The following is a 26,724-nucleotide window of genomic DNA, read 5'->3' as shown; positions in this document are numbered from 1 at the left end:
TTATATTTTTGGTGCAGTTTCCAGAAGAGAAAAGGAAAAATCTGATAAAAAAATTCAGTCTGCTGGTTTGACACGAACATTATCAATGCTTTTTATGCTGTCATAGTTGCTGCTTTTTATACAAGTAAAAAAAGATAAAGATGTCCATCAAAGAGAAATTATTTAAACTAGCTTAACTACACAATAAAACTAATATTCAGAAAGAATAATACCATTTGGGAATGTTCTTTTATTTTCATTCTAGTGTTTTCAAGACAGGGTTTCTCTGTATAGTCCTGGCCGTCCTGGAACTCACTCTGTAGACCAAGCTCACAGAGATCTGTCTCACCTGCCTCCTGAGTGCTGGGATAAAAAGGAGGGTTGTGTGCCCCGACACCTGGCTGAAAATGATCTTAATGTAACTAACAGTGTAACTGTGGTAGAGTGCTTGCCTGGCATGCCCAAAGTCCTGGGTTTGATTCTAGCATAAAATACAGGTTTGGTGGCACACTTGAGAGGTAGTGCCAACACTTGAGAAGTAAACACAAGGGAATCAGAAGTTCTAGGTCAATATTAGCTACATCCAGTGTTCCAAGTTAGCTGGAGCTACATGAGATCGTTTCTTATTAAAAAGGTGTTCTTGATGTAGTGAGAAGTAGATTACAAATCATACAAGTAGTCATCTTTTTATATATAAATACACATATATATGTATACATATACATATATATATGTATGCATACACATACATACAGAGAAGAGGCACTGCAGCTGATAACTGGGCTGATATCTCTAAGTGGTAAACAGTAGAACCTATAGAAAATATGTGCTGGGGCGTGGTGTGGTAGCTCATATTAGTAATACTGCATTTGGGAGGGTGCATAGCAACTATTCCAAGTACAAGGATAAAGGTGGAAGGGAATGGAATGTGCCTGGGTTGGGAAAACAGCTTAGTGGCACAATGCTTGCCTGGCATGTACAAATTGCTTGTTTCAATTCTAGCACTGCAAAAAGTAAGTGACTTGCTGGGTGCCACCACTCAGTACATATCTTTAATCCCAGCACTTGGGAGGCAGAGGCAGACGGATCTCTCTGAGTTTGAGGCCAGTGTTGTCTAGAGTTCCAGGACAGCCAAGGCTACTTAGAAAGGCTGTTTCAAGAAACAGAAAAATAAAATAAATGCCTAAAAGACAAAAATATGTTAAGAGTTAAGCAAGTTTTTTTTGCTGGGGCTCATGGTGTATGATTGTGCTAGATTGGGTCTGCAGGCTTGCCAGATTCAGACTTATGTCCAAGGGTGGCTTGAAAATTGTACAAATCCATTGTTCTTTCCATTTTCAGCCACCTAATGATCCTTACGGCATCCAGAGAGAGGATCTCATCCTGAGCCTCCGTGCTGTGCTGGCATCTACACCGCGCTTTGCTGAGGTGGGTCTGCCCAGAGAACGCTCTAAAGAAAGAGCAGTGTGGGGGTCTGGACATGGCTCAGCAGCTAAGAGCACTGGCTGCTCTTCCAAAGAACCCAGGTTTGATTCCCATTACCCCATGGTGGCTCACAGCCATCTGTCACTCTAGTTTCAGGTGGCTTTCTGGGCTGCATGGCATCAGGCATGCATGTGGTATATGGCCATGCCTGCAAGCAAATATTTATACACTTAAAACAAAATTATAAAAACAAGTTTTTAAAAAAGTAACAGCATAAAGAGAAGGAATGCTCTATTATGTGTCTTAGGACTGATGTTCTATAAATGTCTTGTATGTCAAATACTTTTAGACTTTCAACATTGAAAACTTCATCATCTCGTCCCCTAAAATACTAATCTCTTCTGTAGACAGCGTACTTAACAGCCATCAGCTTTGCTAATGCGCCTGTTTGTTAAGTACCACAGCGTGGCAGGAAAGTCAGTTTACAGTTGTAAGTCGTGACCTGACCCTCACTCCTTGGTGTAGCACCTATCTCTTAGGGCTGATGACAATATGGACATTGGTTCTGGTAGCTGAAATACTCTCTCAGGCTTACGCCTTTTCCTTCTTTGCCACAGTTCTTACTGCCTCTGCTAATTGAGAAAGTGGATTCTGAGATTTTAAGTGCCAAGCTGGATTCTCTGCAAACTCTGGTGAGTGTTTCTCCTTGTAGGATCCAGCTATCTTTACACAAGTTAGTAAGTGATACTGAAGCACAATTTCGTGGACAGCCGGAGGTCATTTCATGTGCCTCATGGGCCAGGACTTAGGCTTATAACGTTTATCTAAGTACTGTATCACATTCACATTGCCTTATTCTGTATAGCTAAGAACTGGTCAGTATTCTTTTTCCTTTTTAGAATTTTGATCTTTTTACCTCCACTTCCCAATTAATAAGATTAATTGTGTGTTGCTAATGCAGACTTTGCCGTAGTGGAGGCTGGGTGCTAGTAACTGAATCCAGAGCTTCATGTATCCTAGGTAGGCAAGCGCTCTTTCACTGAGCTTTGTCATTAGCCTTGTACTTTCAGTAAGAATTATGGTGAGCTCTTTTTTGTGCCCTTAGTAGAACTGTTAGGACACCTTGAAGGTTTTTCTGCTAAGAATCCACCATATTTAGGTGCCCATGTATCCTAGAGCATCTTGAGTGTGAGCTAGCTGATGGATGTGGTTCTTTTGGCAGAATGCTTGCTGTGCTGTGTATGGACAGAAGGAACTAAAGGACTTCCTTCCCAGTCTGTGGGCTTCCATCCGCAGAGAGGTGAGTGCTGGTTGGTTGAACTCACTGGTGTTACTGATAGGGATCAGGCATGAGGAGAAGTAATGGACCTCCCCTGCCCTTTTCCTGTCTCCCAGGGTCAAGATGCTGTGTTTGTTTGTTTGTTTTCTCAGTGAACAAGCAAGGGGATAGATAGACTTCCAGTTGAATGTCAAAGGGGACAGTTCTTTTTTGAGGACTTCCTGCTTGGCGATAATACATGGCCACCTTTGTACAATGCCTGCTTCTTGCCCTGTCATGGCAAGAAGCGTAGGTCTGGCAGCATCTGAATGTAAAGGTAGAGAAAGAGACTTAAAATATGGGTCATTGGGGGCTGGAGAGATAGCTCAGCAGGTAAGAGCACTGACTGCTTTTCCAGAGGTCCTGAGTTCAAATCCAAGCAACTACATGGTGGCTCACAACCATCTGTAACAAGATCTGACACCTTCTTCTGGAGTGTCTGAAAACAGCTACAATGTACTTACATATAATAAATAAATGTTTAAAAAAAAAATAAGGGTCACAATAACCTCTCTTCTGTGTTTGTAACTTGTGTTTGTAACTGTTCTGTGTTTGTTTCTTGCAGTATGTCATTCCTAGTGGGGTAAAAGATTTGTTGAACATATAACCAACAAAGAAGATACTAGTAGATTGGGTTTTTAATTTTCATCGCTGTGCCCCAAACATTCTCAAATACATATTCTCGCATCCCAAGAAAAAAGGCAGTAGAATGATGGGGACTTATCTGGTACAAGCTCACCTCAGTAGCCATGGGATCTCTCCCTGACAGGTTTTCCAGACGGCAAGTGAGCGAGTAGAGGCAGAGGGCCTGGCAGCTCTCCATTCCCTGACTGCATGTTTGTCTTGCTCTGTGCTGAGAGCTGATGCTGAGGACCTCCTCGACCCCTTCCTCAGCAACATTCTACAAGGTAATGGGACCACGGAGCCAGCAAGGGAGTGAGCACCTTAGGACTAGCATGCCTTTGGGCCAGTGGCCCTCAATGGGTGGCTCCCCCATGTCCAGTAATTTGGGGGCTGCAGCCCTACTTGTCTTGAGGGCAGTTAGATGCTAATTGCTAGCAAATAATTCCATGTGTCAGTCTCCAACCTCTATGACTAAAGGGGAAACAGGCACTATTTGGCCTACTCCCCAGGTCTGTGATTGCTGCCTCTCTAGACTGCAGGCACCACCTGTGTGAACCAGACATGAAACTTGTATGGCCTAGCGCTAAGCTGCTGCAGGCAGCTGCAGGTGCATCTGCCCGGGCCTGTGAGCACATCATCAGCCACGTGCTTCCCTTGCTGCTGGAACAGTTCCACAAGCACAGTCAGGTAAGAGGGACAGATGGGACTTGAGTGCCTGTGGTCCTTTTCTTGAAGGGATTAAAGCTCTAGTTTGGTCTCAGATAGATCTGGGGTTTTCTCCTGTTAACTATAGCTTGTTCCCTTGTTTACTCTCACATAGTCTCTATCTTAAGTAAAAGGTTACTGTTAGAATCGCAGAGCTGAAGTCCTTTAAAATATTCTCTGACCCCAGTATTCCTTGAAATATCACAGAGCAACCAGCGGCGAACAATCCTTGAAATGATCCTGGGATTCTTAAAGCTACAGCAGAAATGGAGCTATGAAGACAGAGGTGAGGTCACTTTGAGTTGAGGTATCCTGGGCAGTTATTGAGCCTTGTAGCTCAGAAGTACAGCAGGACAGAATACTACAGAGTAGTCCAGGAGGGTGGACATGTTCATAGGCTGCAGCGCAATACTATACTGACTACATTGCCATTTTCCAATGCACATCCTGGAATCCCAGTAGTTTGAACTCTTAAAATCTGCCCAAAATTGTCTGCAGCACTGCAGTCAGGGATGGGTATGAACGCGTCTGATCTGGCCTTTGTCTCTCCTAGATGAAAGGCCTCTGAGTAGCTTCAAAAACCAGCTTTGCTCATTGGTGTTCATGGCTCTAACAGACCCCAGCACCCAGCTTCAGCTTGTTGGCATCCGGACGCTCACAGTCTTGGGTGCCCAGCCAGGTACATGCCAAAGGAGAAACAAACGATAAGGAGAGATCAATCCCTTTTGCATTCTCTGTCTGGAGAGAAGAGCAGAGATTGCCTGTCCTCACTGCAGAACTAGGCGCTGTAATTTCTCTTAGGATTTCTTGGGAGGGTGGTGGCTGCAAGGAAGGACTGGTGAAGGTCCTGTTCTCTCTAACTGCAGATCTCCTGTCTGCTGAGGACTTGGAGTTGGCAGTAGGTCACCTGTACCGACTGAGCTTCCTGGAGGAAGAGTCCCAGAGTTGGTGAGAATCTAAAGCAGTTGAGGTATCCTGGGCAGGTGTTTCCCGCCTCTGTATCAGTAGCACAGATGCAGCAAGGGCCAGAGTTCTGTGCTGTGTGGTTATGGCTGCCCAGTGGTCAGAAAGATAGTGGCACAAGCCTTTAATCCTAGCACTCAGAGGGCAGGGGAAGGCAGATCTCTGTGAGTTTGAGCTCAACCTACTCTACAGAGTAAGTTCTAGGACAGCTTGGGCTACAGAGAGAAACCCTGTCTCAAACAAGAAAAAAATACAAAAACAATACAAAAGCAAGGTAGCTATGAGAGCCCATTCTCCTGGATCTTCCTGCTCTCGGGCCTTGGGGAAAGAATGATGTGCCAAGGTTCAGCCAGTGCTGTTCTCTGTCCTCAGTAGGGTGGCAGCACTGGAGGCATCAGGAACTCTGGCCACTCTGTATCCTGGAGCCTTCAGCAGCCACCTGCTACCCAAGCTTGCTGAGGAGCTGCATAAAGGTACAAGTGCTGACCTGTGGTCCGCCCTTGCCAGCCAGCGGGGCTTTCTGAGGAGGGCCTTATACCATCACATAGGGACAACTTATCTCACCAATTGTTTTCAGGGGAGTCAGATGTGGCTAGAGTGGATGGTCCCACCAAATGTTCCCGGCATTTCTGCTGTCTGCAAGCTTTGTCAGCTGTTTCAACACATCCCAGCATTGTCAAGGAGACACTGCCTCTGCTACTGCAGCATCTCTGTCAAGCAAACAAAGGTAATTACCAGTAATACTCATCAAGGGGCAGGGCTAAATGAAACTGGACTAGGGCCTGTACATTATGATTGTAGTTGCACAGAACATTGGCATAGTAAGCTCTTTAATACGTAGTGATACGTAGTGATTGTATATATAGTAATATTAATATAGCTATATAATAAGCGGATGTACATTTATGGTTGTACAGTTTGACATTTCATACAAATACACCACAAGAAAGAAAGTCATGTACCTGTTAGCTCACATATCAGCCCTTTTTGTGTCTTGGCAGTCTTGAGAATCATTTCTATTTGGTATTTTGCAATATTCAAGAAACAGTTGTCATCCTTAGTTACCCTATTGAACACTATATCTCTTGGGAGGATCCTTGGGGCTTCCTGGCTCGTCCTTGTAGCTGATTCAAAGACCATACACACCCACAAAAGTTATTCTAATTCTTTGTGGCACCCAGTATCTCTCCTCTACCTGTTCTCCCTTCCACTTCTTTTCCAGGCTCTGGTAATCAATATTTGAAACATAAAATATTTTTCTTTCTTCTGGACATGGTAAACTTTAAAAAAAAAATGAAAGAGAAAATTCTGATAATTTGGATCTCAGTCTAACCCAGTCAGTCTCATTATCTTCAAAAAAATGAATGAGCTACTCTTCTTCTAGAATTACACACATACACATTTTCTGACCCAGCAGTTCTATTTTAGAGCTCCTGTTATATCTGTGTGTATAAAAGTTGCACCGTGAGCTGGGCATGTAGCTTAGTTGGTAGAGCACTGTCTAGAATGTGTACAACACTGGGCCACATCCCCAGCACTGCATTAAGTAGCCAAGGTCTTACCTGCCTGTACACCAGCACTCAGATGTCAAGGCAGGAAGATCAGAAATGTGTGGTCATCTTGGATAGATAAAACCCTTCCAGAGGACCCTGGTTCAATTCCTAGAACCCACGTGGCAACTCATACTTGTCTGTCACTACAGTCACGGGGACCCTGATGCTCTCTTCTGGTTTTTGTTGGCACTAAGCATGCACATGATACACAGACATGCACATGGTGGCAAAACACCCATAGACATTTTTTTATTATTTTAAAAAAGAAAATACCTGGAAGTGCTTTAGAGAAAACCCTAAGGAGAATCCTGACTTTGCCCTCCACAGGGAATATGGTTACAGAGTCCAGTGAAGTTGTTGCTGTCTGTCAGAGTCTCCAGCAGGTGGCAGGAAAATGCCAGCAGGAACCTGAGAGCTACTGGTATTTCCACAAGACAGCTGTACCCTGCCTGTTTGCACTGGCTGTGCAGGCTTCAATGCCAGGTGAGTTTTCTCTGCTTCCATCCTCTGGCAGGTTGGCTTTCTACTAGCATTGGACAGCACTACCTCCTCCTGGGTATTGCTGTCACTGTATATTGTACTGTCAAGCACAAATCCCACTGTAATGAACAGTGACAGTAACCAGAATCGAGTAGTAATAGGATCAGTCAAAGGGATGCACATTGTAATTGCTATACAATTAATTTATAAGGATTGAGCTTTGGAGTCCAGTAGGTCTACATGGGTTTCGTCTTCAGCTTGCTAACTTTACAAGATATCTTATCTGAATGCTCCTTCCTTACTACAACATGCAGACTCAAGCAGCGTGTGTGTGTGTGTGTGTGTGTGTGTGTGTATGTGTGTGTGTGTGTGGTGACATATTGTATGATCACAGGTTATTGATAAGGATTAATGATAATGTGACAGTATCATTCGTTGCATGATAGTTACTTATAAAAAAGACTCAATAAAAATAAGCACGTCATAAAATTTTTGGAAGGCCAACATTTCTACTTACAGTGCCAAGACTGTCCATATTAGCCAGCCTTGTTTTCCACTGCTGCCTACCATAAGCACAGTATAGTGTTCATAGTCCCATGTCCTATGTCAGATCAAGTGTAGCCATTACCTTCCTTTGAGGCTTTAAGCCCATAGCATTTGTTCAGGGTACATTAAATTTACTGGTTTTCACCAGTGTGGTGGAATACTCCAGTAATCCCAGTGGAAAGTGGAGGCAGGAGGATCAGGAGTTCGGGTTTAGCCCACACTACATGAGATACTATTTAAAAAAAAAAAAAAAAAGGCATGGTAGCTACATATGTCTTTAATCCCCACAGCACTCAATAGGCAAAGTTAGGTGGATCTCCTGTGAGTTTGAAGCCAGCTTGGTCTATATAGCAAGTTCCAGACTAGTTAGTACTATATGATGATACCTTGTCTCCAAAGGAAGAAAAAAAATAGCCTGAAATATTAGGGGCTGGAGAGTAGCTCAGTAGTTAAAAGTGCTGGCTACATTTCCAGGGAACCTGTGCTCAGTTCCCAACACATGGGTAGCCCATAGCCACCTGCCACTCTAGCTCCAGGGGAATATGAGGACGCTTGCAATCAGGTGCATAAACTCTCCCCTACACACACACACACACACACACACACACACACACACACACACGAGGACAGGACACTGCAGTCAAGTGCATAAACCCTCCCCTACACACACACTAGGAAGAGCTACTTTGAATTCCTTTTTCCTTACTAGTCTTACTATTTAGCCCAGTCTTGACCTCAAGCCCACACTCCTGCTTCAGCCTTGTAAAGCTGATACTACAAGCAACCTTGACCCCAAATTTCATGTTCTTTTCTTCGAGAAAGGATTTTTCTGTGTAGCCCTGGCTGTCCTGGAACTTGCTCTGTAGACCAGGCTGGCCTCGAACTCACAGATCTGCCTGCCTCTGCCTTCCAACCACTGACACTAAAGGTGTGTACCACCACTGCCTGGTCAGAGTTGGTTTCTGAAGCACAGTTGTGGCCTTCTGGTTCTGTGGGTGTACACATGGGCCTTATTCTTTGCAGAGAAGGAATCCTCAGGTCTGAGAAATGTACTGTTGGAGGATGAGGTCTTGGCTGCGTTGGCATCTGTCATTGGCACGGCCACTACTCATCTGAGCCCCGAGTGAGTAAAACCGGGAGGGGACAGCAGTCTCGGGCAGAAGCCACAGAGCGTGCATTGCCAGTAGTGCACTGAACCTGTGTGGAAGTGTGGAGGCAGTTGTTTTATAAGTTTGATGGATCTTTTAAAAAGCACTCTAGACTATTAGGTGAGCCTTGGGGTAATGGGTTTTGTTAGTGGTTTAGATTGTTGGGGGTTTTTAAGGTTTGTTTATTTTTCTTCCATGTGTATTGGTGTTTTACCTGCATGTAAATGTGTATTCCATATGCATGCAGTGCCTCATGCAGACAGAAAAAGATGTCAGATCCTCAGAACTTAGCCTCCCTGTGGGTTCTGGGCACCAAATTCCAGCCCTCTGAAAAAACAAGTGCTCTTAACCACTGAGCTATCTTTTCAATCCTGGGCTCACCAGTGGGCTGTTTTAAAAGTATACATTGAATTCCTAACAAGATTGTAGGCCAGGAGTCTTGATAGGCTTTGATCAGTCAGGTTCATTTCTATACCATCAGGGTCTCGAATAGAATTTTTTGGTACCAAATTAACATTAATATGTGACAAGCATGGCACCTTCACACAAATGTGTACATACCCTGACTCCTTGATGATACTGGTACTCTGTTTCCAGACTAGCTGCACAGAGCGTCACATGCATCGTGCCCCTCTTCTTAGATGGCAACACCTCCTTTCTACCTGAAAACAGCTTCCCAGGCCAATTCCAGCCTTTCCAGGTAATAGTCTAATATCTCTGATGTTTAATATCTGTCTAATATCCTAGAGTTTACCTCCTTTAGACTTCATTTTTAGGACATTCTGTGGTGGGCATATGGACATACATGCCTTCTGTTCCTTCATAGGATGGGTCCCCTGGGCAGAGGCGGCTGGTTGCTCTACTTACGGCTTTCGTCTGCTCCCTGCCACGAAACGTAAGTGAGCACAGTTAAGACTCTTGAACTAAGATGACCTCTGGGCTTAGCTCACAGGCTAAGCTATCTTTTGCTTGCCCACTTAAGTTCTTTTCCATACTGAACTCTGATGTTGCTTTCTATTGAGTATTTCTTAGAGTTCAAGTGTCTTCTGGGTCCATTACATGGCCAGGTTTTCTGTAGGTGGAAATCCCTCAGCTGAACCGACTCATGCGGGAGCTTTTGGAGCAGAGCTGTGGCCACAGCTGTCCCTTTTCCTCCACTGCCGCCACCAAGTGCTTTGCAGGGCTCCTCAACAAGCAGCCTCCAGGTACTGAGCTTGGCTGGGCTGGGCTGGGCTGGGTCACGAGCCTTCTTTGGCCACCTAGTGATGAAATCTACAAATTTAATCCTTGCTTTCCTTAAAGGAGCTCATAATGACTAATCTTCACCTACTGTCCTCAGACAGTCTTTTCAGAGACTAGACTTTAGCAGAGCATTTCAGGGTCCAAGAAGAGAGGAGGAGGAGGAGGTTCAACTCCTGCCATCTCCTTCCATCGTGATGCTATCAAAACTATGGGGGGGTCCGGGCGCTAGAGAGATGACTCAGGGGTTAGGTGTATGCTGTCCTCCTAGGGCAATTCCCAGTAGCCACATCTGAACGCTCACAACTGCTTGTAAGTCCAGTTCCAGAATATGATGGCACATTTCTGGACTGTAGGAGCACCTGCACTCAAATGGACATAGCCTCACAGACACTTGCATACACATACTTAAAGATAATAGAAATGGCCTGGCAGTGGTGGCGCACACCTTTAATCCCAGCACTTGGGAGGCAGAGGCAGGAAGATTTCTGAGTTCAAGGCCAGCCTGGTCTACAGAGTGAGTTCCAGGACAGCCAGGGCTACACAGAGAAACCCTGTCTCAAAAAACCAAAAAGAAAAAAAAAGATAATAGAAATGGTTTGAAAAGATGCTTATCTTTTGTAAATGAGAACTTACCTGTTATGTGCACCATATGGGTGCCTGGTGTCCTTGGGAGCCAGAGGAGGGCATTGGATCCCCTGGAACGGGAGGTGCATATGGTTGAGAACTGCCATATGGGTTCTGGAGCCAAACTGCAGTCTTCTGCAGGAGCACCTACTACCCCCAAGTACCGAGCCACCTCTCGTACTGAGCCTGTATTGGAGCAGACAGCTCTCAGAGGCCAGCACCCTGTGTTGAGTACTGCACCTTGCTGTATAGTCTGCCTGCTGGCATTCTGTCATTTTGATTGTCCTCTTCTAATAGCTTCTTAGGTGCTCTGCACTGGATCAGTTTACATCCTTTATCCTTAAAGAAAAACCTACATCACCATTGCACCATTATGTCCTCCATTATGTCCTCCTTCCTTTTAGGGCAGCAGTTGGATGAGTTTCTCCAGCTCGCTGTGGGCACAGTGGAGGCAGGCCTGGCCTCTGAATCTTCCCGTAACCAGGCTTTCACACTGTTACTCTGGGTAAGGAGTTACCATAGTAGTTACTTTCCTATTGCTGGGTTAAAATACCATGACTAAGATAGCTTATAAAAGAAAGCATCTAATTGGGTTTAAACTGGTCTCAGGGGGTCAGAGTCAGTGATAGCAGAGCAAAGGCATGACAGCAGGAACAGCTGAGAGCTCACATATTGATCCAAAATCAGGAGGCAGAGAGAGACTGAGAATGACTTAAGTCTTTTGAAACCTCAAAACCTACCCCCAGTGACATTCTTCCTTCCAGCAAGACCAGACTTTATAAGTACTCAAATGCCAGACTTATCGAGGACAGACATCTCATTCAAGCCACCAGAGACCCTGAGCCACATGTAGCAGGAATGCCTCTGGGTTGTGGAGTTTGAATGTCAGGCCCTGATTGTTCTTTTTCATGATTGCAGGTAACCAAGGCTCTAGTCCTCAGGTACCATCCCCTCAGTGCCTGCCTGACCACCCGAGTAAGTCTCTAACACATAATTTGATCTAAGTAAGAACTTGCCTTGGATACAATTTACCTCTGTTTGTTTTTAAAGATTTAAATTTTGTTGGGTTTGGTGGCTCATGCTTTTCAGTCCCAACACTCAGGCAGAGACAGGCAGATCTCTGAGTTTGTGGCCAGCCTGGTTTACCTCAAGAGTTCCAGGACTACATAGAGAAGCCCTGTCTAGATAGATAGATAGATAGATAGATAGATAGATAGATAGATAGATAGATAGATAGATGATAGATAGATGGATGGATGGATGGATGGATGGATGGATATAGAGATAATGTGCATATATATGTGCGTGTGTGTCTATGCATGTCTACACACGTACATATATATACACATACATACATACATAAAATGTGTATGTTGTATGTGTGCCCATTGTATACAGAATGTGCCATATGCATCCCTGCTGCCCAAGAAGGGCAGAGGACATTGCTAGATCCCCTGGAACTGGAGTTATGGATGGTTGTAAGCTACCATGTGGGTTCTGGGAACCTAACCCAAATTCTCTGGATGAACAGCAAGTGCTCTCAACCACTGATCCACCTCTCCAGCCCCTGGTCTCTTATTCTTACAAGGCTTTCATCCTCTTTGGTGTTTGGGATTTTTCTTTCTGGCACACTTAAAAGGCTGGTTCGTTTGTTTGTTTGTTTTTCACTAGCTCATGGGCCTCCTCAGTGATCCAGAGCTAGGCTGTGCAGCAGCTGATGGCTTCTCTCTGCTCATGTCTGACTGCACTGATGTGTTGACTCGTACTGGCCATGCTGACGTTCGGATCATGTTCCGACAGCGGTTCTTCACCGACAATGTGCCTGCTTTGGTCCAAGGTTTCCATGCCGCTCCCCAAGGTGTGTGAAAGCTCATCTCCAAATATGTGGACCTCTCCTCTTGGTCTTAAGCCCCTATGGTCATTTAGAACCCGGATGCTCTATTGTGGTCTATACCTACAAAGCTGTACTTCCAGCCCACTTTTCCCTGAAGAGACTTACCAAACTGTGTGTGGGGGAGCCAGAAGTCAACATCCAACAACTTTTTTAATTAACATTATTTTGGATCTATTTATTTTATGTAAGCACACTGTAGCTATCTTCAGACACACCAGAAGACAGCATCAGATCCCATTACAGATGGTTTCGAGCCACAATGTGGTTGCTGGGAATTGAACTCAGGATCTTTAGAAGAGCAGTCAGTGCTCTTAATCACTGAGCCATCTCTCCAGCCCTATTACACTTTTAAATTAATTGCTTGCCGCAGTATGTCTGTGGAAGTCTCACCTTCCACCATGTAGCTTTTCCAATGATGGAACACTCATCAGGCTTTAACAGCAGGTGCCTTTACCCACTGACCTGCTGATCCATCTTGATGGCCTGATTAATGTTCTTTGTTTTCCACTTGGTGTGTGTGTGTGCGCGCGCGCTCGCGTGCCCATGCATGAAGACAACTGGAGGTCAGCAACAACTGACAAAAAGTTAGTTGTACCAAGTGGGTTCCAGGGATTGAGCTAGGTCTTAAAGGCAAGGGCCTTTACCTAAGGAGCTATCTTGCCAGCCCTTATACTTCAGTTTTTTGAGACAGGATTTCCCAGTGAACCTCAAGCCTGCTGCTTTGGTGAGATCAGCTAGCCAGCAAGCCAGGTGCTGTCTCCACTCAGGTGCACAGCAGCACTTAACTGTGGTTCAATGGGACTAAAACTCAGGTCCTCCTGTTTCTGAGAAAGTACTTTGCCACCTGACCTATCTTCCCTAGTCTCAACCCTTCTCTTTAGGCAGATCTCACTAGCTCAGCCTGGCTTTGATCCCCTTGCCTCAGCCTCCTGAATGCTGAGTAGGCTTCAGTCGCCACACCTTATAATAAGCTGATATACCTACTCATGTGAGTTAGAGATTGAATTCTTAAACTGAATATCTAACCCCAGTTTTTCTCCCACACACTTTTTTTTATCTGCAGATGTGAAGCCAAACTATCTGAAGGGTCTGTCTCATGTACTCAACAGGCTGCCCAAGCCTGTGCTTTTACCAGAGCTGCCCACCGTAAGTCCTGCAGGCACCTTCAGCAAGGGAGGGGTCTGTCCCCATGGCAACAGCTGGTAGAGAGAGATGCAAGACCATAATGTGCATACTATTTTCCATTGCTCCTTAGCTTCTTTCCTTGCTGCTGGAGGCACTGTCCTGCTCTGACTCTGTGGTCCAGCTTTCCACTCTGAGCTGTCTCCAGCCCCTACTACTGGAAGCACCCCAAATCATGAGTCTTCATGTTGATACTCTGGTTACGAAATTCCTGAACCTCAGCTCCAGTTATTCAATGGTGCGTTGAGCCCAGCACACCCTTCATTACATTTCCCCTTTTGTATCCCCTGACCTCATTTGTGTTCCAGGCTGTCCGGATTGCTGCTCTGCAGTGTATGCACGCTCTCACTCGCCTACCCACTTCTGTGGTAAGTCTTTGAAGAGTTAGAAGTGCTTGTTTGAGACAGGGTAATCACTATTATCCAAGCTGGCCTGACTCATGTATACTGCCATAGCTGGTGAATACTTTTTTGCTTTCAAGTGAGATTAGCCACCAACTGAGTGCAGTATGTCAGGAACTACATACATGGTACATATAGATAAGCATAGATATGCCACCACCCCCTCCCCCTAAGCACAGAATGAATCTAGTAAATTCTGACCACCTCATAACATTAGTCATCCTACATTCAAACAAGAAATAAGAAAACTGGGTCTGGAAAGATGGCCTACTGCTAAGGAGCACTGGCTGTTCTTCCACAAGACCCAGGTTTAATTTCTAGCACCCACGTGGCAGTATACAACTAACTGTAATGTCCACCCTAGGCGAGCCAATGCCAATCTGACCTCACGACACAGGCATACACATAAAATAAACAATTCTTTAAAATTGGGCACATTTCACTTCCATCAGAATGTTAGGGCATGGTGTGGGAAGCATTGTTTCCTGTTGCTTACAGCAGGATTAAGATGATGTTTCTGACCTCACAGCTACTGCCATACAAATCTAAGGTGATCCGAGCCTTAGCCAAGCCTCTGGATGACAAGAAGAGACTTGTGCGCAAGGAAGCAGTATTAGCGAGGGGAGAATGGTAAGCTTTTGGCTGAAGGGAATGGTGGGACCAAGGAGAACCTCAGAATAGTATTGTAACATTCTTCGTGTCTACAGGTTCCTACTGGGGAGCCCTGGGAGCTGAGCCCTTGGTCCTGGTCTAAAACCTCCTGACAATCTAACCTGCAAGTACTAACTATTGAGCCATGCCACAAGGCAAGACCAGTGACCTGCCTTCCTATGGATGCCATACAAATGCTGGGCCTCTCCTGCATGGCTGTGAAAAACTCTTGAAGAGCCATGATTTCTAATGGATTGTTGAAGAGACTGAGACTTGTATTTGGGGAAAACCTTGGATCTTGGGGCTCTCCTGTGTCCCGTTGGGAATAGGAAGCTGTGCTGCTGAAGGGCCAGTACAGTTGAGTGTGACCTCGAGAACTAGGGATGGTGTAACCTGAGTGCACCTGCCAGAGAATAAAGACTTTTTTGTAATGGACAGATTCACATGTACTCCTTATTCTACAGATGCTGTAGGAGCACATACCAAGAGCTCCCAGTTCTTCAAAATAAGGGCATAGGAGACACCCTCGGGATGCCCACTCAGTAGGCCTTCTTGATCCTGACCTTCACCAAGGCAGAGAGAAGCTACGTATCTTTACAAATCAAATGCCTTTATTTTTGCTCCTTCTGTAGCATGTGAGAAATGGCAGTGACCTTGGCAATAGGCTCCGTGTCTTTGTCCCTTTGAGAAGCCAGAATTTCAACATACCTGATGGATCTTTTCCCAAAGTGAAAGAGATGGTGTCTAGCCCCAGTGCTGTGACCTAGAGCTTGTCTGGAGCTAAAACTTATTTGCCTGAGTAAAGGGACTTCAGTCCTTGAGTTTCTCCACACTGCATCTTGTTTTGAGGTGGCAGAAGATTGGTCTTGATTGTCCCTGTGTAGTACTCTAAGGCAAGCCTGATGGCTCTTTATGGTCATGGATTCCAGGAAAAGCTGCCCTTGGAAGCTCTTGAGACAATAAACATCGAACAGTGTTCAAGTTGTGGCTTACACGGCCATCACAGAGGCTGAGTGAGCAGTCACCCAGGGAGGAGGGTCCCAGCTCATCCCATTCCCATGGGGCAGGTGACTAGAAGGTAACAGCACCCGGGTCAGCCAATGCCTGTGAGAAATGATCAGAGAAAAAAATCTCTTTAGTTCTGACTTCTTGGTTGTCCTTCCCATTTGCCCTGCAGCAAGCATACATCAAAAAAAAAAAAAAGACAGTTCTCATCTCTATCTAATTCTGTCTGAGATTTGTACCCTCTGGGGCTCTGAAGGCATCTTAAGTACTTAAGAAATATAAGAAGTTTTAATTTATGTTTCAGCACAAAAAGGCTGGGATGTGTGGAGACAGCTTAAGTTCAGTTCAGATATGCTCTAAGTATTGTCTTCTCAATTTAAGTCACTTATTTTTGTTTTAAGATAGAGTGTCACTGTGTAACCCAGGTTGGTCTTGAATTACTGATCCTACTCCCCTAGTCTCCTGAATGCTGGAATTCAGCCCATGGTGTGGACTGCCATGACCAGTCCCAATCTTTTAAGAGACTGCAAGCACAATAGAGGTGGGAATGCAGTGATGATGGGGCAAAGGAGGAAGAGAAAAACTTACACAAATTCATCTGATTGCTGCTACCCTCAGTAACTGTCAGGGGTAAGCACGGGGTGAGGGAGGCAAAGTCACCAAACCCCTGATCCTCTGCCTGTGCCTTCCAAGTGATGGGATTACAGATGTACATAATCATGCCTGGCCTAGTAGAGTGCAGTTTAAAAAACTCGGACTGGACAGAGCTAGTCTCACACATTGCTGTAGGTTACCTCAGTCTCACACTGTTGGCTTGAGCTCCAGGTGCAGTGCCTACCTACAAGCTCTACTTTAGTCGTCTTGAAACCTACCTTTTAAAGCACAGTGTTAGGGGCTGGAGAGACGGCTCAGCAGTCGAGTACTTGTTGCGTATACAGAGGCCCAGTTTTGATTCCTAGTGCCCTCTCCTGACCTCAGTACCAGGCATGGACATATTGTGCATACATGTATACAGAAAAAAATACTCAGCTGGGCGGTGGTGGCGCATACCTTTAATCCCAGCACTTGGGAGGTAAAGGCAGGCGGATTTCTGAGTTCAAGGCCAGCCTGGTCTACAGAGTGAGTTCCAGGACAGCCAGGGCTACACAGAGAAACCCTGTCTCAAAAAAAATAAAAAAAGGGCTGGTGAGATGGCTCAGCAGGTAAGAGCACTAACTGCTCTTCCGAAGGTCCTGAGTTCGGATCCCAGCAACCACATGGTGGCTCACAACCACTGTAATGAGATCTGACACCCTCTTCTGGTGCATCTGAAGACAGCTACAGTGTACTACACCCGAGTGAGTGGGGCCAAAGCAAGCGGGACCATCCTGAGTTCAATTACCAACAGCCACACGATGGCTCATGGCCATCTATACAGCTACAGTATACTCATACACATAAAATAAATAATAAGAATAAAAAGAAACACAAAAACAAGAAAAAAAACTCATACAAATTATTTTCTTTAAAAAGTTTTAGCCTCAGGCCCCAATGGTTCAAATAAAATGGTAGTTATTCTAAGTATATAACAAAAAGCTGGTCACATGTGGCTATTCCTGAAGATGAAATCTAATTGCAGGCTCCTCCGGGGCACTAACCGGTCTCTGCTTTTGTGGACAGACTACTTCCTTGTTGTGGGAGTTTGGTTCCACAGCACTGTCTTTAGCTTCAGCTCAGTTACTATCTCTGCTCCTGGGTGTGGACCACCTCCCCATCATAGTTCTGTTCACAACACTGCCCTGTCTCTTACGTACCTTCCTGTATCCACACCTAGGAACACCTTCCAGTTGTCCAAGCAGCCGTAGTTGTAAGGATTCCTAAATACCTAGAGACAAGAAAAATATATTGCTACTCTTCTACTTAATCACCTTCTCACCTTGGAGCTGACAGAGTTCCTATAAGCAAAGTCTAGCTTTTAAGACATCTGTTGGCTGGTTGTGGTGATGCATGCCTTTGATCCCACTGGGCATTCCAGGCCAGCCAGCACTACGTAATGGGACCCAGCTTTAAAACAAACTAAACGAAAAACTAGAAACTTGTCTAAGTCAGCCCTGACAGTGGCCTGTTTATTATACAATCCACCTGCTCACCCAAGTCCCTTCTTCACTCACCCTGCCCTTGGCTTGTAACCGGCGTCTCTCCTTCTTGTTGATATGCCTTTCAATGCTCGTCTCACCCCGACTGATGAGAACAGCATGCCACATGGTTAGGGCACCCAGGGCCAGGGCCACAGAACTAAGAGGCAAAATTGATAGAACTTAGAAGCTGGAAGACAGAGGGGGAAGGCAAGCTTGTGGTTATGACTGGCTCATAGCCTCTCTGCATCATTTTCCTGATGTCCTCATATATGGCCTAGGTGCGCACATATTCTACCTTTTAGAGATTTATTAAAGTAGGCTGGAGAAAAGTGGTATGGAAAGGAATATGGGGAAATAGGTCTACCACTGAGAAAAATGTGGACTTTCTTCAAATGCCCATGCTTGAAAGATAGTGAAGGCTCATATAAGCATGAGGGGTTGAGCTTGGTTGTCAGAAATTCATATTCCAACTGTGCAACTCCTAGCTGGGCACTGTAGAACAAATCCAACTACTCCGAAGTTTGTGATTGCCCTTCTCGGTGAACAGAGCTATGTACTTTTTGGATAGGAACAAGAGCTTCACTTAACCTTGGCATATAACAAGCATGATTGTATTATTGGTACTTAATAGTCACATTCTATTGTTCTCTGCCCCCCCCCCCCCAAATATATAAGAAAAGCACTCATTGCCAGCCTCAGACCAGGACAATGACATCTAAAAAGATTTTTCTTTTTCTTTCTTTTTTGTTTTTTTTTGTTTTTTGTTTTTTTGGGGTTTTGTTTTGTTTTTTTGAGACAGGGTTTCTCTGTGTAGCCCTGGCTGTCCTGGAACTATCTCTGTAGGCCAGGCTGGCCTTGAACTCAGAAATCCTCCTGCCTCTGCCTGGGATTAAAGGTGTGTGCCACCACTACCAGGCTAAAAAGGTTTTTCTTAATGCTGCCCTCCCTTAAAATTACCAAACTCAGCTAGGCAGTACTCCCAGCACTCAGGAAGCAACAGCAGTTGGATCTCTAGGAATTCAAGGCCAGCCTTTGGTACAGAGCTAGTTCCAGGACAGCCAGGGCTACACAGAGAACCCAGAGGGAGGAGAGGACCATAGGGGAACTATCAAAACTGAGAGTTAAATACCTGCACAGGAACCAGAGGTAGACAAGACTCTTGTGAGTTATCCTTTCTCGAAAGGAGAAGGTAGGTGGTGGAGTCTGGTGGTACGTCTACAAAAAGAAAACAGCAAAGCCTGGCTCCCTTGCTCTGCCAGACTCCAGCAACTTTCACCAGAACCCCAAGCACCTACAGGCAGGAATTAATACAAAACCAGGCAGGTAAAAGTGGGGATTAAAGCCACAGAGGAAATGAGACCAGCAGGCAGATGGGGGACCAAGCCCTGTGGCACCATCACGGACAGACAGTGGGTAGACAGCCAAGCACAGGAGGAGCTAACTCTGAGCCTGTAGCTTGCCAGCAGTAATGGGACTCCAGGGGAAGCCACTCCAGCCTCTAGCCAGCCACATCCTTCACTATGTGGCTACACCCACAAAAGGTAGATCTATACCTGGCTTGGACTAATGGGGAAGAGGGAAGCAGGACTCTGAAAAAGCAACAAGAGTGCAATAGAAAAGTCCAAGAAGTGCACAGGATAAGGGGTTCCTAAAACGAACAGGTGTGTGTCGGTGGGGTAATCCCAAAGCTGCCAGAGCAGCCTGGATCTGTCCCCTGGAACCCCATTACACAGACCAACATAGACCCCCTTGCTGCTCAGGCCACCATGAAGGCAGAGACCAAGCTCAACCCAAAGAAGTGTTGATGGCAAAGATTACTAAAGACTTCCAGCTTGCCCTCAGGCTATTCAGTCTACCCATGAAAGCTTCCTCAGAAACGGCTGGCCTGATCTGGCAGCCAGCCTATGTTACTAAAGTAGCAGGCCCAGTTGATTAGTAACTCTTAACCCTCAGGCCTGAGCAGCAGGAGGCAATGGAGTGGAGACTGCCCACCTGGTTGGCAATTGCCTGTAGTTTGTTCTTGTCAAGCTGTTTCATTTTCTAAGGGGATGAAAACAGTGTGGGTTATACTCTCAGACCTCTAAGACAGGGGGCTACCAAGTAATTCCTTGGGAAAGGTTTCTGCTATGTTGAATTACCCTCTTCCTAGCCATGGGCTCACCTCGATGGCAGCATAAGCCTCCCGGAAAAGGTCCCAACTTCCATAGCTACAGTAGACACACCCCAGAGTCATGAAAAAGCAGAAAGAGAAGAAGTAGCGATGGTTATAGTGGCCCACACAATTGTTTAGCCAAGCTGGTGGAGGAATGATTAAGGACAAGATCAAATATAATTTGGGGGTGTCCAAGGCCCCTACAACTCATCCTTACTTCAAGACATCACCCACAGGCATCAGCACAAAGGCAAGAAAACAGAAGACAGCTTCCCAAGGGTCAGGTAGAAACTGTCTAAGCTTTTCAGGGCTTCTGGATGCCACCAGGAAACCTTAGCCACCTGCACATATCCAACCTAACTCAGGTTAACCATCTGCATAGAAAGTCAAAATGGGACCCACAGTTCTGTCTGGCATCTTCAGCCACAGATGCCCAAACACCTTTTGATTCTCCACAAAAGACATGCCAGAAAATTCCTTTCTCCTCCAAAATCCATTCTAGAAAGCCTGTAAACATTCTGCTCCTCCCAAAAAATGGGGCGCCCCACCCCCCCACAATGCCTCTTCTCTAACTTCTCATGAGCCATTATTCTCTGGATTGATGCTAGTGAGGAATGTGGAGCTCATGACCATGAACCCCGTGAAATGCTCTGTGGTTAAACCGAAGGTCTTGGCTGAAGAGAGCAAAAGGATACGGCAGTGATGATCCATCTTCAGCACACACCTGTGAGGGAGGGACACAGGCTCTGTTACGGTGGCCAAGGATCTTGAGATGTCAGTGACAATCCTTTCCTACTAGGACCAGCATCCTGCTGAGGTGGAAAGGGCACAGACTTTGAAGACAGCCAGGCCTTCCTTCAAACACAGTTCTGTCATTTATTGGCTACTGACAAGGAAACATCCCGTGCCTCAGTTTGTACAAGTGACAGTAATGCCTCCCTCATAGATCACACTGAGGACTAGGTGTCAGCAGATGGGAAGCCGAGGGCCTAACTACATCTTAACAGATACTCTGATACACAATTAACTAACTCCAAGGCCAGGTTTTGCCCTAGGGCTACAGCAAAAGAGCCTCAAATGAGGTTCAGAGCAAAGCTGAGACCCACCTATTACAGATGCTGCAGTGGTGTGTTCGGGCTGGCTTGGGATAAATGCACTTCTTACAGATGGAGACAGTAGCAATGTCATTCCTGCCCTGTGCAAATTGAGAAGAACATTTTGACCACTATAGCAGGATAAGATTTCTGCCTCAAAAGATCCCAAGTCATTCTCCATCCCATAGCATGCTACCATAGCATGCTCTGTTCCTCCCCATGCCCTGTGGGGTCCCACCTGGGGTGGGTATCCAGGAGGAGTGGTGATGGCCTGGTAGTAATGGAAGACGATGAGGATCAGATTCCAGTGACTATAGAAGAAATGCCAGCAGAGCCGTGGTACTGAGTAGGTTCGGAGGATGAGGGGCAGGACACACAGATAGGCAATGGCCACGATGGACCCAGTCAGCACGATCACCAGCACCACAAACACCTGCCAACACCAGTGAGGTCAAGAAGATACCCAGGAAGACTCGGTGTAAGTCTGTCAGAAACAACCCTCTCCCCAGAAAACATCCCCTTTCCTGGCTCTTAGAGCACTATCACTTACCACTCCGAACCAGCGGATCACATTGTCCACCAGCCAGTAGATAGGCTCAAATGCAGCATCAACAGCAGTGTCACTGCCCCCAAAGGAATTGTAGAGCAGGGAGCGCAGGCAAACCTTGCCATAACGCCAGCGCTGTACCAGGCCCCTGAGCAGAGGTGGGCATCGACGCCGGTAGCCCAGGAGCAGGAGGAGACGAAGGCAGAGGCGGGCTGGGCCCAAGAGCAGACTTCGCTGGCCCCGCATGGCTCCTAGGAGAGTATAAGGATCCAGCTTGAGCCATACCTCACCCTACTCTAACAGTGAGAAGGCCCCAAAGCATCAAGTTAGAGGACTTCTCAATTAGGCCCGTCATCAGCTATGAAAATAGAAAAGGTCACTTTTCTACAGAATTTCCAGTGTCATTATTTCAACCATATTACAGGATGCAGGGACTGAAGGTTCTGAGCCTACAAAAGTCATATTTACATTATACTACATGACTATGCAGCAAATCCCAGGTAATTTACACCTGAAGGGCCACAGTAGAGAGAAACAGTTTCAAGTCAGAGTTTTTTTTCTATGTGTCCAGCACACATGTGGAGGCCAGACATGGGTATCAGGTATCTCTTTCCTAGTCACTCTCCACATACTTCTTTAAAATTTTTATTTTATGAATGTTTGCCTGCATGTAAGTATACTATGATATTGGCCTGAAGTAGTTGTTGTCTCCCTTCCATTTGCTAACCTAGGCCTAGTCCTGGAAGCTTCTAGCCTCCATACAATCTAATCTAGGCCTAGAATGTTTTCAGCCTGAGACCTATCACTGATTCTGATCCTGGCTGGTTCAACTCAGCTGTTCTGGCTCCAAACTCTTGGCTTCTTCTAAATTACTCAGCATGGCTTCGTACTAACTTTGGCAGTATATTCTAACCTTCAATCTTCTGCCTCCTTCTCATTCTCTGGTTCGTTCTGTCTTTACTTATGTCTAGCTTGTTCTCTCTCTCCAACCTGTTTCTGTAAAACTGACCCAATAAAACTGCCTCCTTCCTCTCTCTGCACTGCTCTCTTAAGTAGTTTCCCTGTCCTCCCCTCATAAGAGTTGGCAGATCCTATCCTGTCAAATCTTTCTCTGACTCATCACTTTGTCTGCCACTCAATTAGACATCACTTTCAAATATGGATGCTTCCTTCTACACCAACTTCAATTCATTGTTTGGGATTAAAGGTGTGTGCTAAGCGTGTGTCTGTATTCTAGCTAGAGTTAAAAGTGGCTGGGCAGTGGTGGCACATGCCTTTAAACCCAGCACTTGGGAGGCAGAGACAGGCGGACTTCTGTGTTCAAGGCTACAGAGTAAGTTCCAGGACAGCCAGGGCTACACAGGTGTTTCGAAACGCCCCCCCCCCCCAAAAAAAAAGATTAAAAGTGTGTGCTAAGGCTAAGGCTGAGCCACACCACAACTAGAAAGTTTTTTTCAGTAAATAACACAATCTTGAGGTTCACAGTGTGCTCAAATGTCCTGCAACAGTACCATATGCGTGCCCAGTGCCCAGAGGCCAGAGGAGGGTGTCTGGTGCCTTGGAGCTTTTAGATGGCTGTGAGCTGCTGTGTGTGCTGAGTCTTTGGCAAGAATAGAGTATTTGACTGGCATGGTGACTGTGCCTTTAACCCAGCACTTGGGAGGCAGAAGCAGGTCCATTTCTAAGTTCAGTACTAACCTGGCTTACAGAGTGAGTTCCAGGACAGCTAATGTTACAAAGAGAACCAATATCTCAAAACAAACAAACAAACAAAATAATAATGACGCACGGCAGGTACTGTGAAGTGTGCCAGAAGCCCTCTCTTCAGCCCCCCAGTACACCAGCCAAGCTACAGATACTTCTTTTTTTTTTTTTTTGAGATAAGGTTCATCAAACCTGAAACTCAGCAATTCAGTTAAATAAGCTCCAGTGATTCACCAGTCTCTGCCTCTCCAGCCCTAGGACTGCAGACATACTTGTCTTTTTACGTGAGTTCTGTGGCATCAAACTTAGGTCATCATGCTTATGGGCAAATACTTCACCAGCTGAGCAATCTCCTCAGCTCCCTTAAGGTTTTCTGGAGATAACCTGTCTACACAGACACAGAGTGAAACTTAAGCAATATAAACAAAGCTGCCTGTCTCACCATAGGTAAGGGGTACGGGTAAGAGGCAAGGGGACCCAGGATTTCCTGCTTGCTCTGTAATACACAGGACCCGGTAACTAGAACTCTCCTGGTCCTATCTGGGTGTTCCTACTCTAACTGGGCTGAGGTCATAAGCCAGCCAGATGAGAGAATTCCTTGTTCCTTGTAAGAACAGTCAACCACCACTTGCATGAAATAAGATACTTTGTCTCCAGTTTCACTCCAGTCTTATTCTCGGGGTATAGCAACCAAGTTAACTTCAGGTATTCAGAGTATGAGACAGTGGTGGGAGGGTCCTGCCCTCTTGGGAGCTTTTCCAGGTCTTCTCTAAGTAGCATTTCTGTGACTGATGCTCTTGACCGGAAGATTCCCAGGCACTAAGCTGCCTCTCTCAGCACTGCTTCTATAACACAGGAAAAGCTCACTGCCCAGGCAATGAACATAGCTGTGGACACAGAGACACCAAGAGACTTTCCATGATGGTCTCATTAGCTGTGTAAAAATAATCTGTTTTAACGATGGATAAGGAATACTGCTTTGCCTTCAGCAACCTCACTGACTTATTTAACAGGCAGCTCATGACCCAGCAGCTACTCTGCTGTGGAGATGGGTTTCAGTTCAGTAACTGGAGTAATGTACTCTCCTTGCATCCTGGCTCAACCCCACTTTAAAAGGCTTTGCAAAAATAGTTAATGATCTCCTTCCACAATCTCGGAAACCTAAAGGTGAAATGAAGCTGCCAAAAAAAAAAAGCCTGCAAGAAGACTGAGGCGTAATGGGGGAAAGCCCAGTAGCCCCTGCAGCAGGGTAAGACAGCAGCTTTCCCATCGCCTCCTATGAAGCTTCAACAATTAACAGGAAATGTAGAAAAGAATGAGGCCGAGTGGTGGTAGGTAGCACACGCCTTTAATCTCGGCACTTAGGAGGCAGAGGCCAGCCTGGTCTACAGAGTGAGTTTCCAAGACAATCAGTCCTGGAACTTTTAAGAGACCTTGTCTAAAACATAGTGTGATACTCTGTCTAAAAAAATAAATAAGAATCCTCAAAACTGGGCATGGGTGTACATCTGGAGGCAAGAGGATTAAAAGATCAAAATCATCCTTGGCTACACAGAGTCTGAGGGCTACACAGCCAGTCTGAGACAAGCATGAGATACATGAGACCGTGTCTTTAAAAAGAAGTCAGACTGTCAATCACTTCTTACATTCTTGAGTTCTGTGTGAAATGCCTACTTTAAGGCTCAATTGACCAGTTCTCATCCATTTATACTCTATTTAGGGTTCAAATCTTTCTGTAAGTAGTCCTGTAACCTCCTTCTCTAACCCTTAAATTTTTATACATACAAATGTATGTGTATGCATGCATATATACATACACACACACACACACACACACACACACACACACACACACGGCCAAGGTTTAAATCAAATGCTTATAAACATCTTAGCATAATACCCGGCTTGTAGAAGTATTCAATAAATACTTGTTGAATGAGTGACCTGGAGAGAGGTAGAACGGGAAAGGCTGGCAGCTCTACAGAAGCCAGCAAAGACACTCTCACCAATGTGATGACACTGAAGCGTTTGCTGCGCTCATTCTTTCTGACTAACAAAGTAGAATGAGTATTAGAATCGTAGCTCTCAACAACAACCCAAAGGACAAATCAAACCAGAAATCAAACATATAAAATGGAAAGCTTGTAGATGCCTATCAAATTTGAATGAACGAAGAGTGAGAGCAGGACCCTACCCACTCTCAGCCTAGTGGGATATGAGGATAACGACAAGGCTAGAAAATGACGTAAAGTTCTACCTCAGGAAACAGAAAAAGCAAAGTCTTTGCATCTAAATGTGGCAAGACGGCATGGATGACCTGAATGAACAGAGGAGGAATAAGCCAGAATAGTTGCTCCAAACCCCAAGTACTGCCACCTCTCAGAAGGACCCACAGGCCAGAGTGGCCATCTGCCACCAGATTAGAGATTACCAGGCAACTCCACTCCCTAACTCACCATCTGTATCTCAAAGAAGCCTGACTGACAGGGAGGGAAGGGGAGACAGGAATAAATCTCAGAGCCAACAGATGAAACTGAGAAGCCTGACTGACAGGGAGGGAAGGGGAGACAGGAATAAATTCCAGAGCCAACAGATGAAACTGAGATCAAAGTCATGACAAATGTCATCCGGACAAAGCTGCTGCTCCCGTGACCTTTGCCACCTCAAGCCGATGTCAGACATCAATAAAGCACACTATTCTATTGATGAAGGCTTCTTTCCCGGCTAATATGCTAAAAAAGAAGAAAGCAGAAGGAATGGCATGCTAACGTCTCACTCACCGTTAAGGAGCTCGCACTCTACAGTAGTTCCCTGCAAGAGAAGGAACTGTCCTTTTACAAAACTAGGAAAAGGTTGTGACTCTAGGTGCAGCAGGGTCCAACTATGATAGGCTCAGATCAAAAATATCGGCTTAAGCTTGGGCTGTCTCGAACTAACTTTGGCACTTTGTACAAAACCAACCCTGGATCTGAGTCTTCAAACTCATGAAATGGGCGAGTTGGGGCTAAGGATGTGTTCGGACTTAGGAGGACACAGCCACACAGGGCAAATCATAGAGAGACTTAAGGAACTTAACTTTAAAGGCCTGGACACCGAGGATTCGGATGGGAAGAAAGAACCGCGCCTATACTCTTACCTACCTCCTGCCAGCTTCTCAATCAGCCAGATTAGATCCAGGCTCCCGGTTCGCCACTCACTGCCTCCCCTTCCAGCTCGGGACCCAGGCCGGGCCGAGCTAAGGCTGACCCACCATGGCCCTCAGCCTGCAGCCTTAGCCAGCGGACCGAGACCCGCCGCCCGCCCATCACCACCCAGCTGCGCAGGCGCGAGCCCCGGAGCCAGCAAGGCGGCGCCCAGAGATCGGTCCCAG

General features: G+C 45.8%; 2 protein-coding genes across 8 annotated transcripts in view; one reads left to right on the top strand and one right to left on the bottom strand.

Moving 5' to 3' along the window:
- Positions 1 to 15,170, top strand: part of Mms19 (MMS19 homolog, cytosolic iron-sulfur assembly component) — a 37,873-nt gene extending 22,703 nt beyond the window's left edge. For 2 of the 4 annotated variants that reach the window (XM_031390327.1, XM_031390329.1), the window contains 23 exons: positions 1,321 to 1,407; positions 2,022 to 2,096; positions 2,627 to 2,704; positions 3,492 to 3,630; positions 3,879 to 4,033; positions 4,259 to 4,337; positions 4,605 to 4,730; positions 4,918 to 4,999; positions 5,387 to 5,487; positions 5,592 to 5,741; positions 6,895 to 7,050; positions 8,617 to 8,716; positions 9,339 to 9,441; positions 9,568 to 9,636; positions 9,820 to 9,946; positions 11,012 to 11,112; positions 11,526 to 11,582; positions 12,279 to 12,465; positions 13,565 to 13,647; positions 13,757 to 13,921; positions 13,992 to 14,051; positions 14,614 to 14,714; positions 14,792 to 15,170. In XM_031390327.1, coding sequence (XP_031246187.1) covers positions 1,321 to 1,407; positions 2,022 to 2,096; positions 2,627 to 2,704; positions 3,492 to 3,630; positions 3,879 to 4,033; positions 4,259 to 4,337; positions 4,605 to 4,730; positions 4,918 to 4,999; positions 5,387 to 5,487; positions 5,592 to 5,741; positions 6,895 to 7,050; positions 8,617 to 8,716; positions 9,339 to 9,441; positions 9,568 to 9,636; positions 9,820 to 9,946; positions 11,012 to 11,112; positions 11,526 to 11,582; positions 12,279 to 12,465; positions 13,565 to 13,647; positions 13,757 to 13,921; positions 13,992 to 14,051; positions 14,614 to 14,714; positions 14,792 to 14,819 — 2,409 coding nt within the window. In that variant the 3' untranslated portion in view covers positions 14,820 to 15,170. Of the gene's footprint in view, positions 1 to 1,320; positions 1,408 to 2,021; positions 2,097 to 2,626; positions 2,705 to 3,491; positions 3,631 to 3,855; positions 4,034 to 4,258; positions 4,338 to 4,604; positions 4,731 to 4,917; positions 5,000 to 5,386; positions 5,488 to 5,591; positions 5,742 to 6,894; positions 7,051 to 8,616; positions 8,717 to 9,338; positions 9,442 to 9,567; positions 9,637 to 9,819; positions 9,947 to 11,011; positions 11,113 to 11,525; positions 11,583 to 12,278; positions 12,466 to 13,564; positions 13,648 to 13,756; positions 13,922 to 13,991; positions 14,052 to 14,613; positions 14,715 to 14,791 lie in introns of those variants that run through there. The other 2 variants (XM_031390328.1, XM_031390330.1) reach the window with 2 other exon arrangements.
- A 154-nt stretch (positions 15,171 to 15,324) lies between these two features.
- On the bottom strand, positions 15,325 to 26,719 carry Zdhhc16 (zinc finger DHHC-type palmitoyltransferase 16). 4 transcript variants are annotated; one of them, XM_031390333.1, is made up of 11 exons: positions 26,491 to 26,719; positions 21,654 to 21,901; positions 21,342 to 21,536; positions 21,116 to 21,204; positions 20,705 to 20,733; positions 20,019 to 20,152; positions 19,850 to 19,897; positions 18,987 to 19,072; positions 17,891 to 18,014; positions 17,534 to 17,604; positions 15,325 to 15,839 (listed from the first exon to the last, which is right to left on the bottom strand). In XM_031390333.1, exons 2-11 carry the CDS (start codon positions 21,894 to 21,896, stop codon positions 15,725 to 15,727), a joined length of 1,134 nt encoding a protein of 377 aa, XP_031246193.1. In that variant the 5' UTR covers positions 21,897 to 21,901; positions 26,491 to 26,719; the 3' UTR covers positions 15,325 to 15,724. The 4 variants fall into 4 exon arrangements, with proteins under 4 accessions (XP_031246193.1, XP_031246191.1, XP_031246194.1 ...); XM_031390331.1 differs by having other exon boundaries at positions 26,495 to 26,719; XM_031390334.1 differs by lacking the exon at positions 19,850 to 19,897 and having other exon boundaries at positions 26,495 to 26,718.
- Positions 26,720 to 26,724: the final 5 nt, after the last annotated feature.

The sequence above is a fragment of the Mastomys coucha genome, unplaced genomic scaffold, assembly GCF_008632895.1.
Source record: "Mastomys coucha isolate ucsf_1 unplaced genomic scaffold, UCSF_Mcou_1 pScaffold21, whole genome shotgun sequence".
Lineage (NCBI taxonomy): Eukaryota > Metazoa > Chordata > Mammalia > Rodentia > Muridae > Mastomys > Mastomys coucha.
Note: the sequence above shows the minus strand (reverse complement) of the source record. Positions and strands in the feature narration are given on the sequence as shown.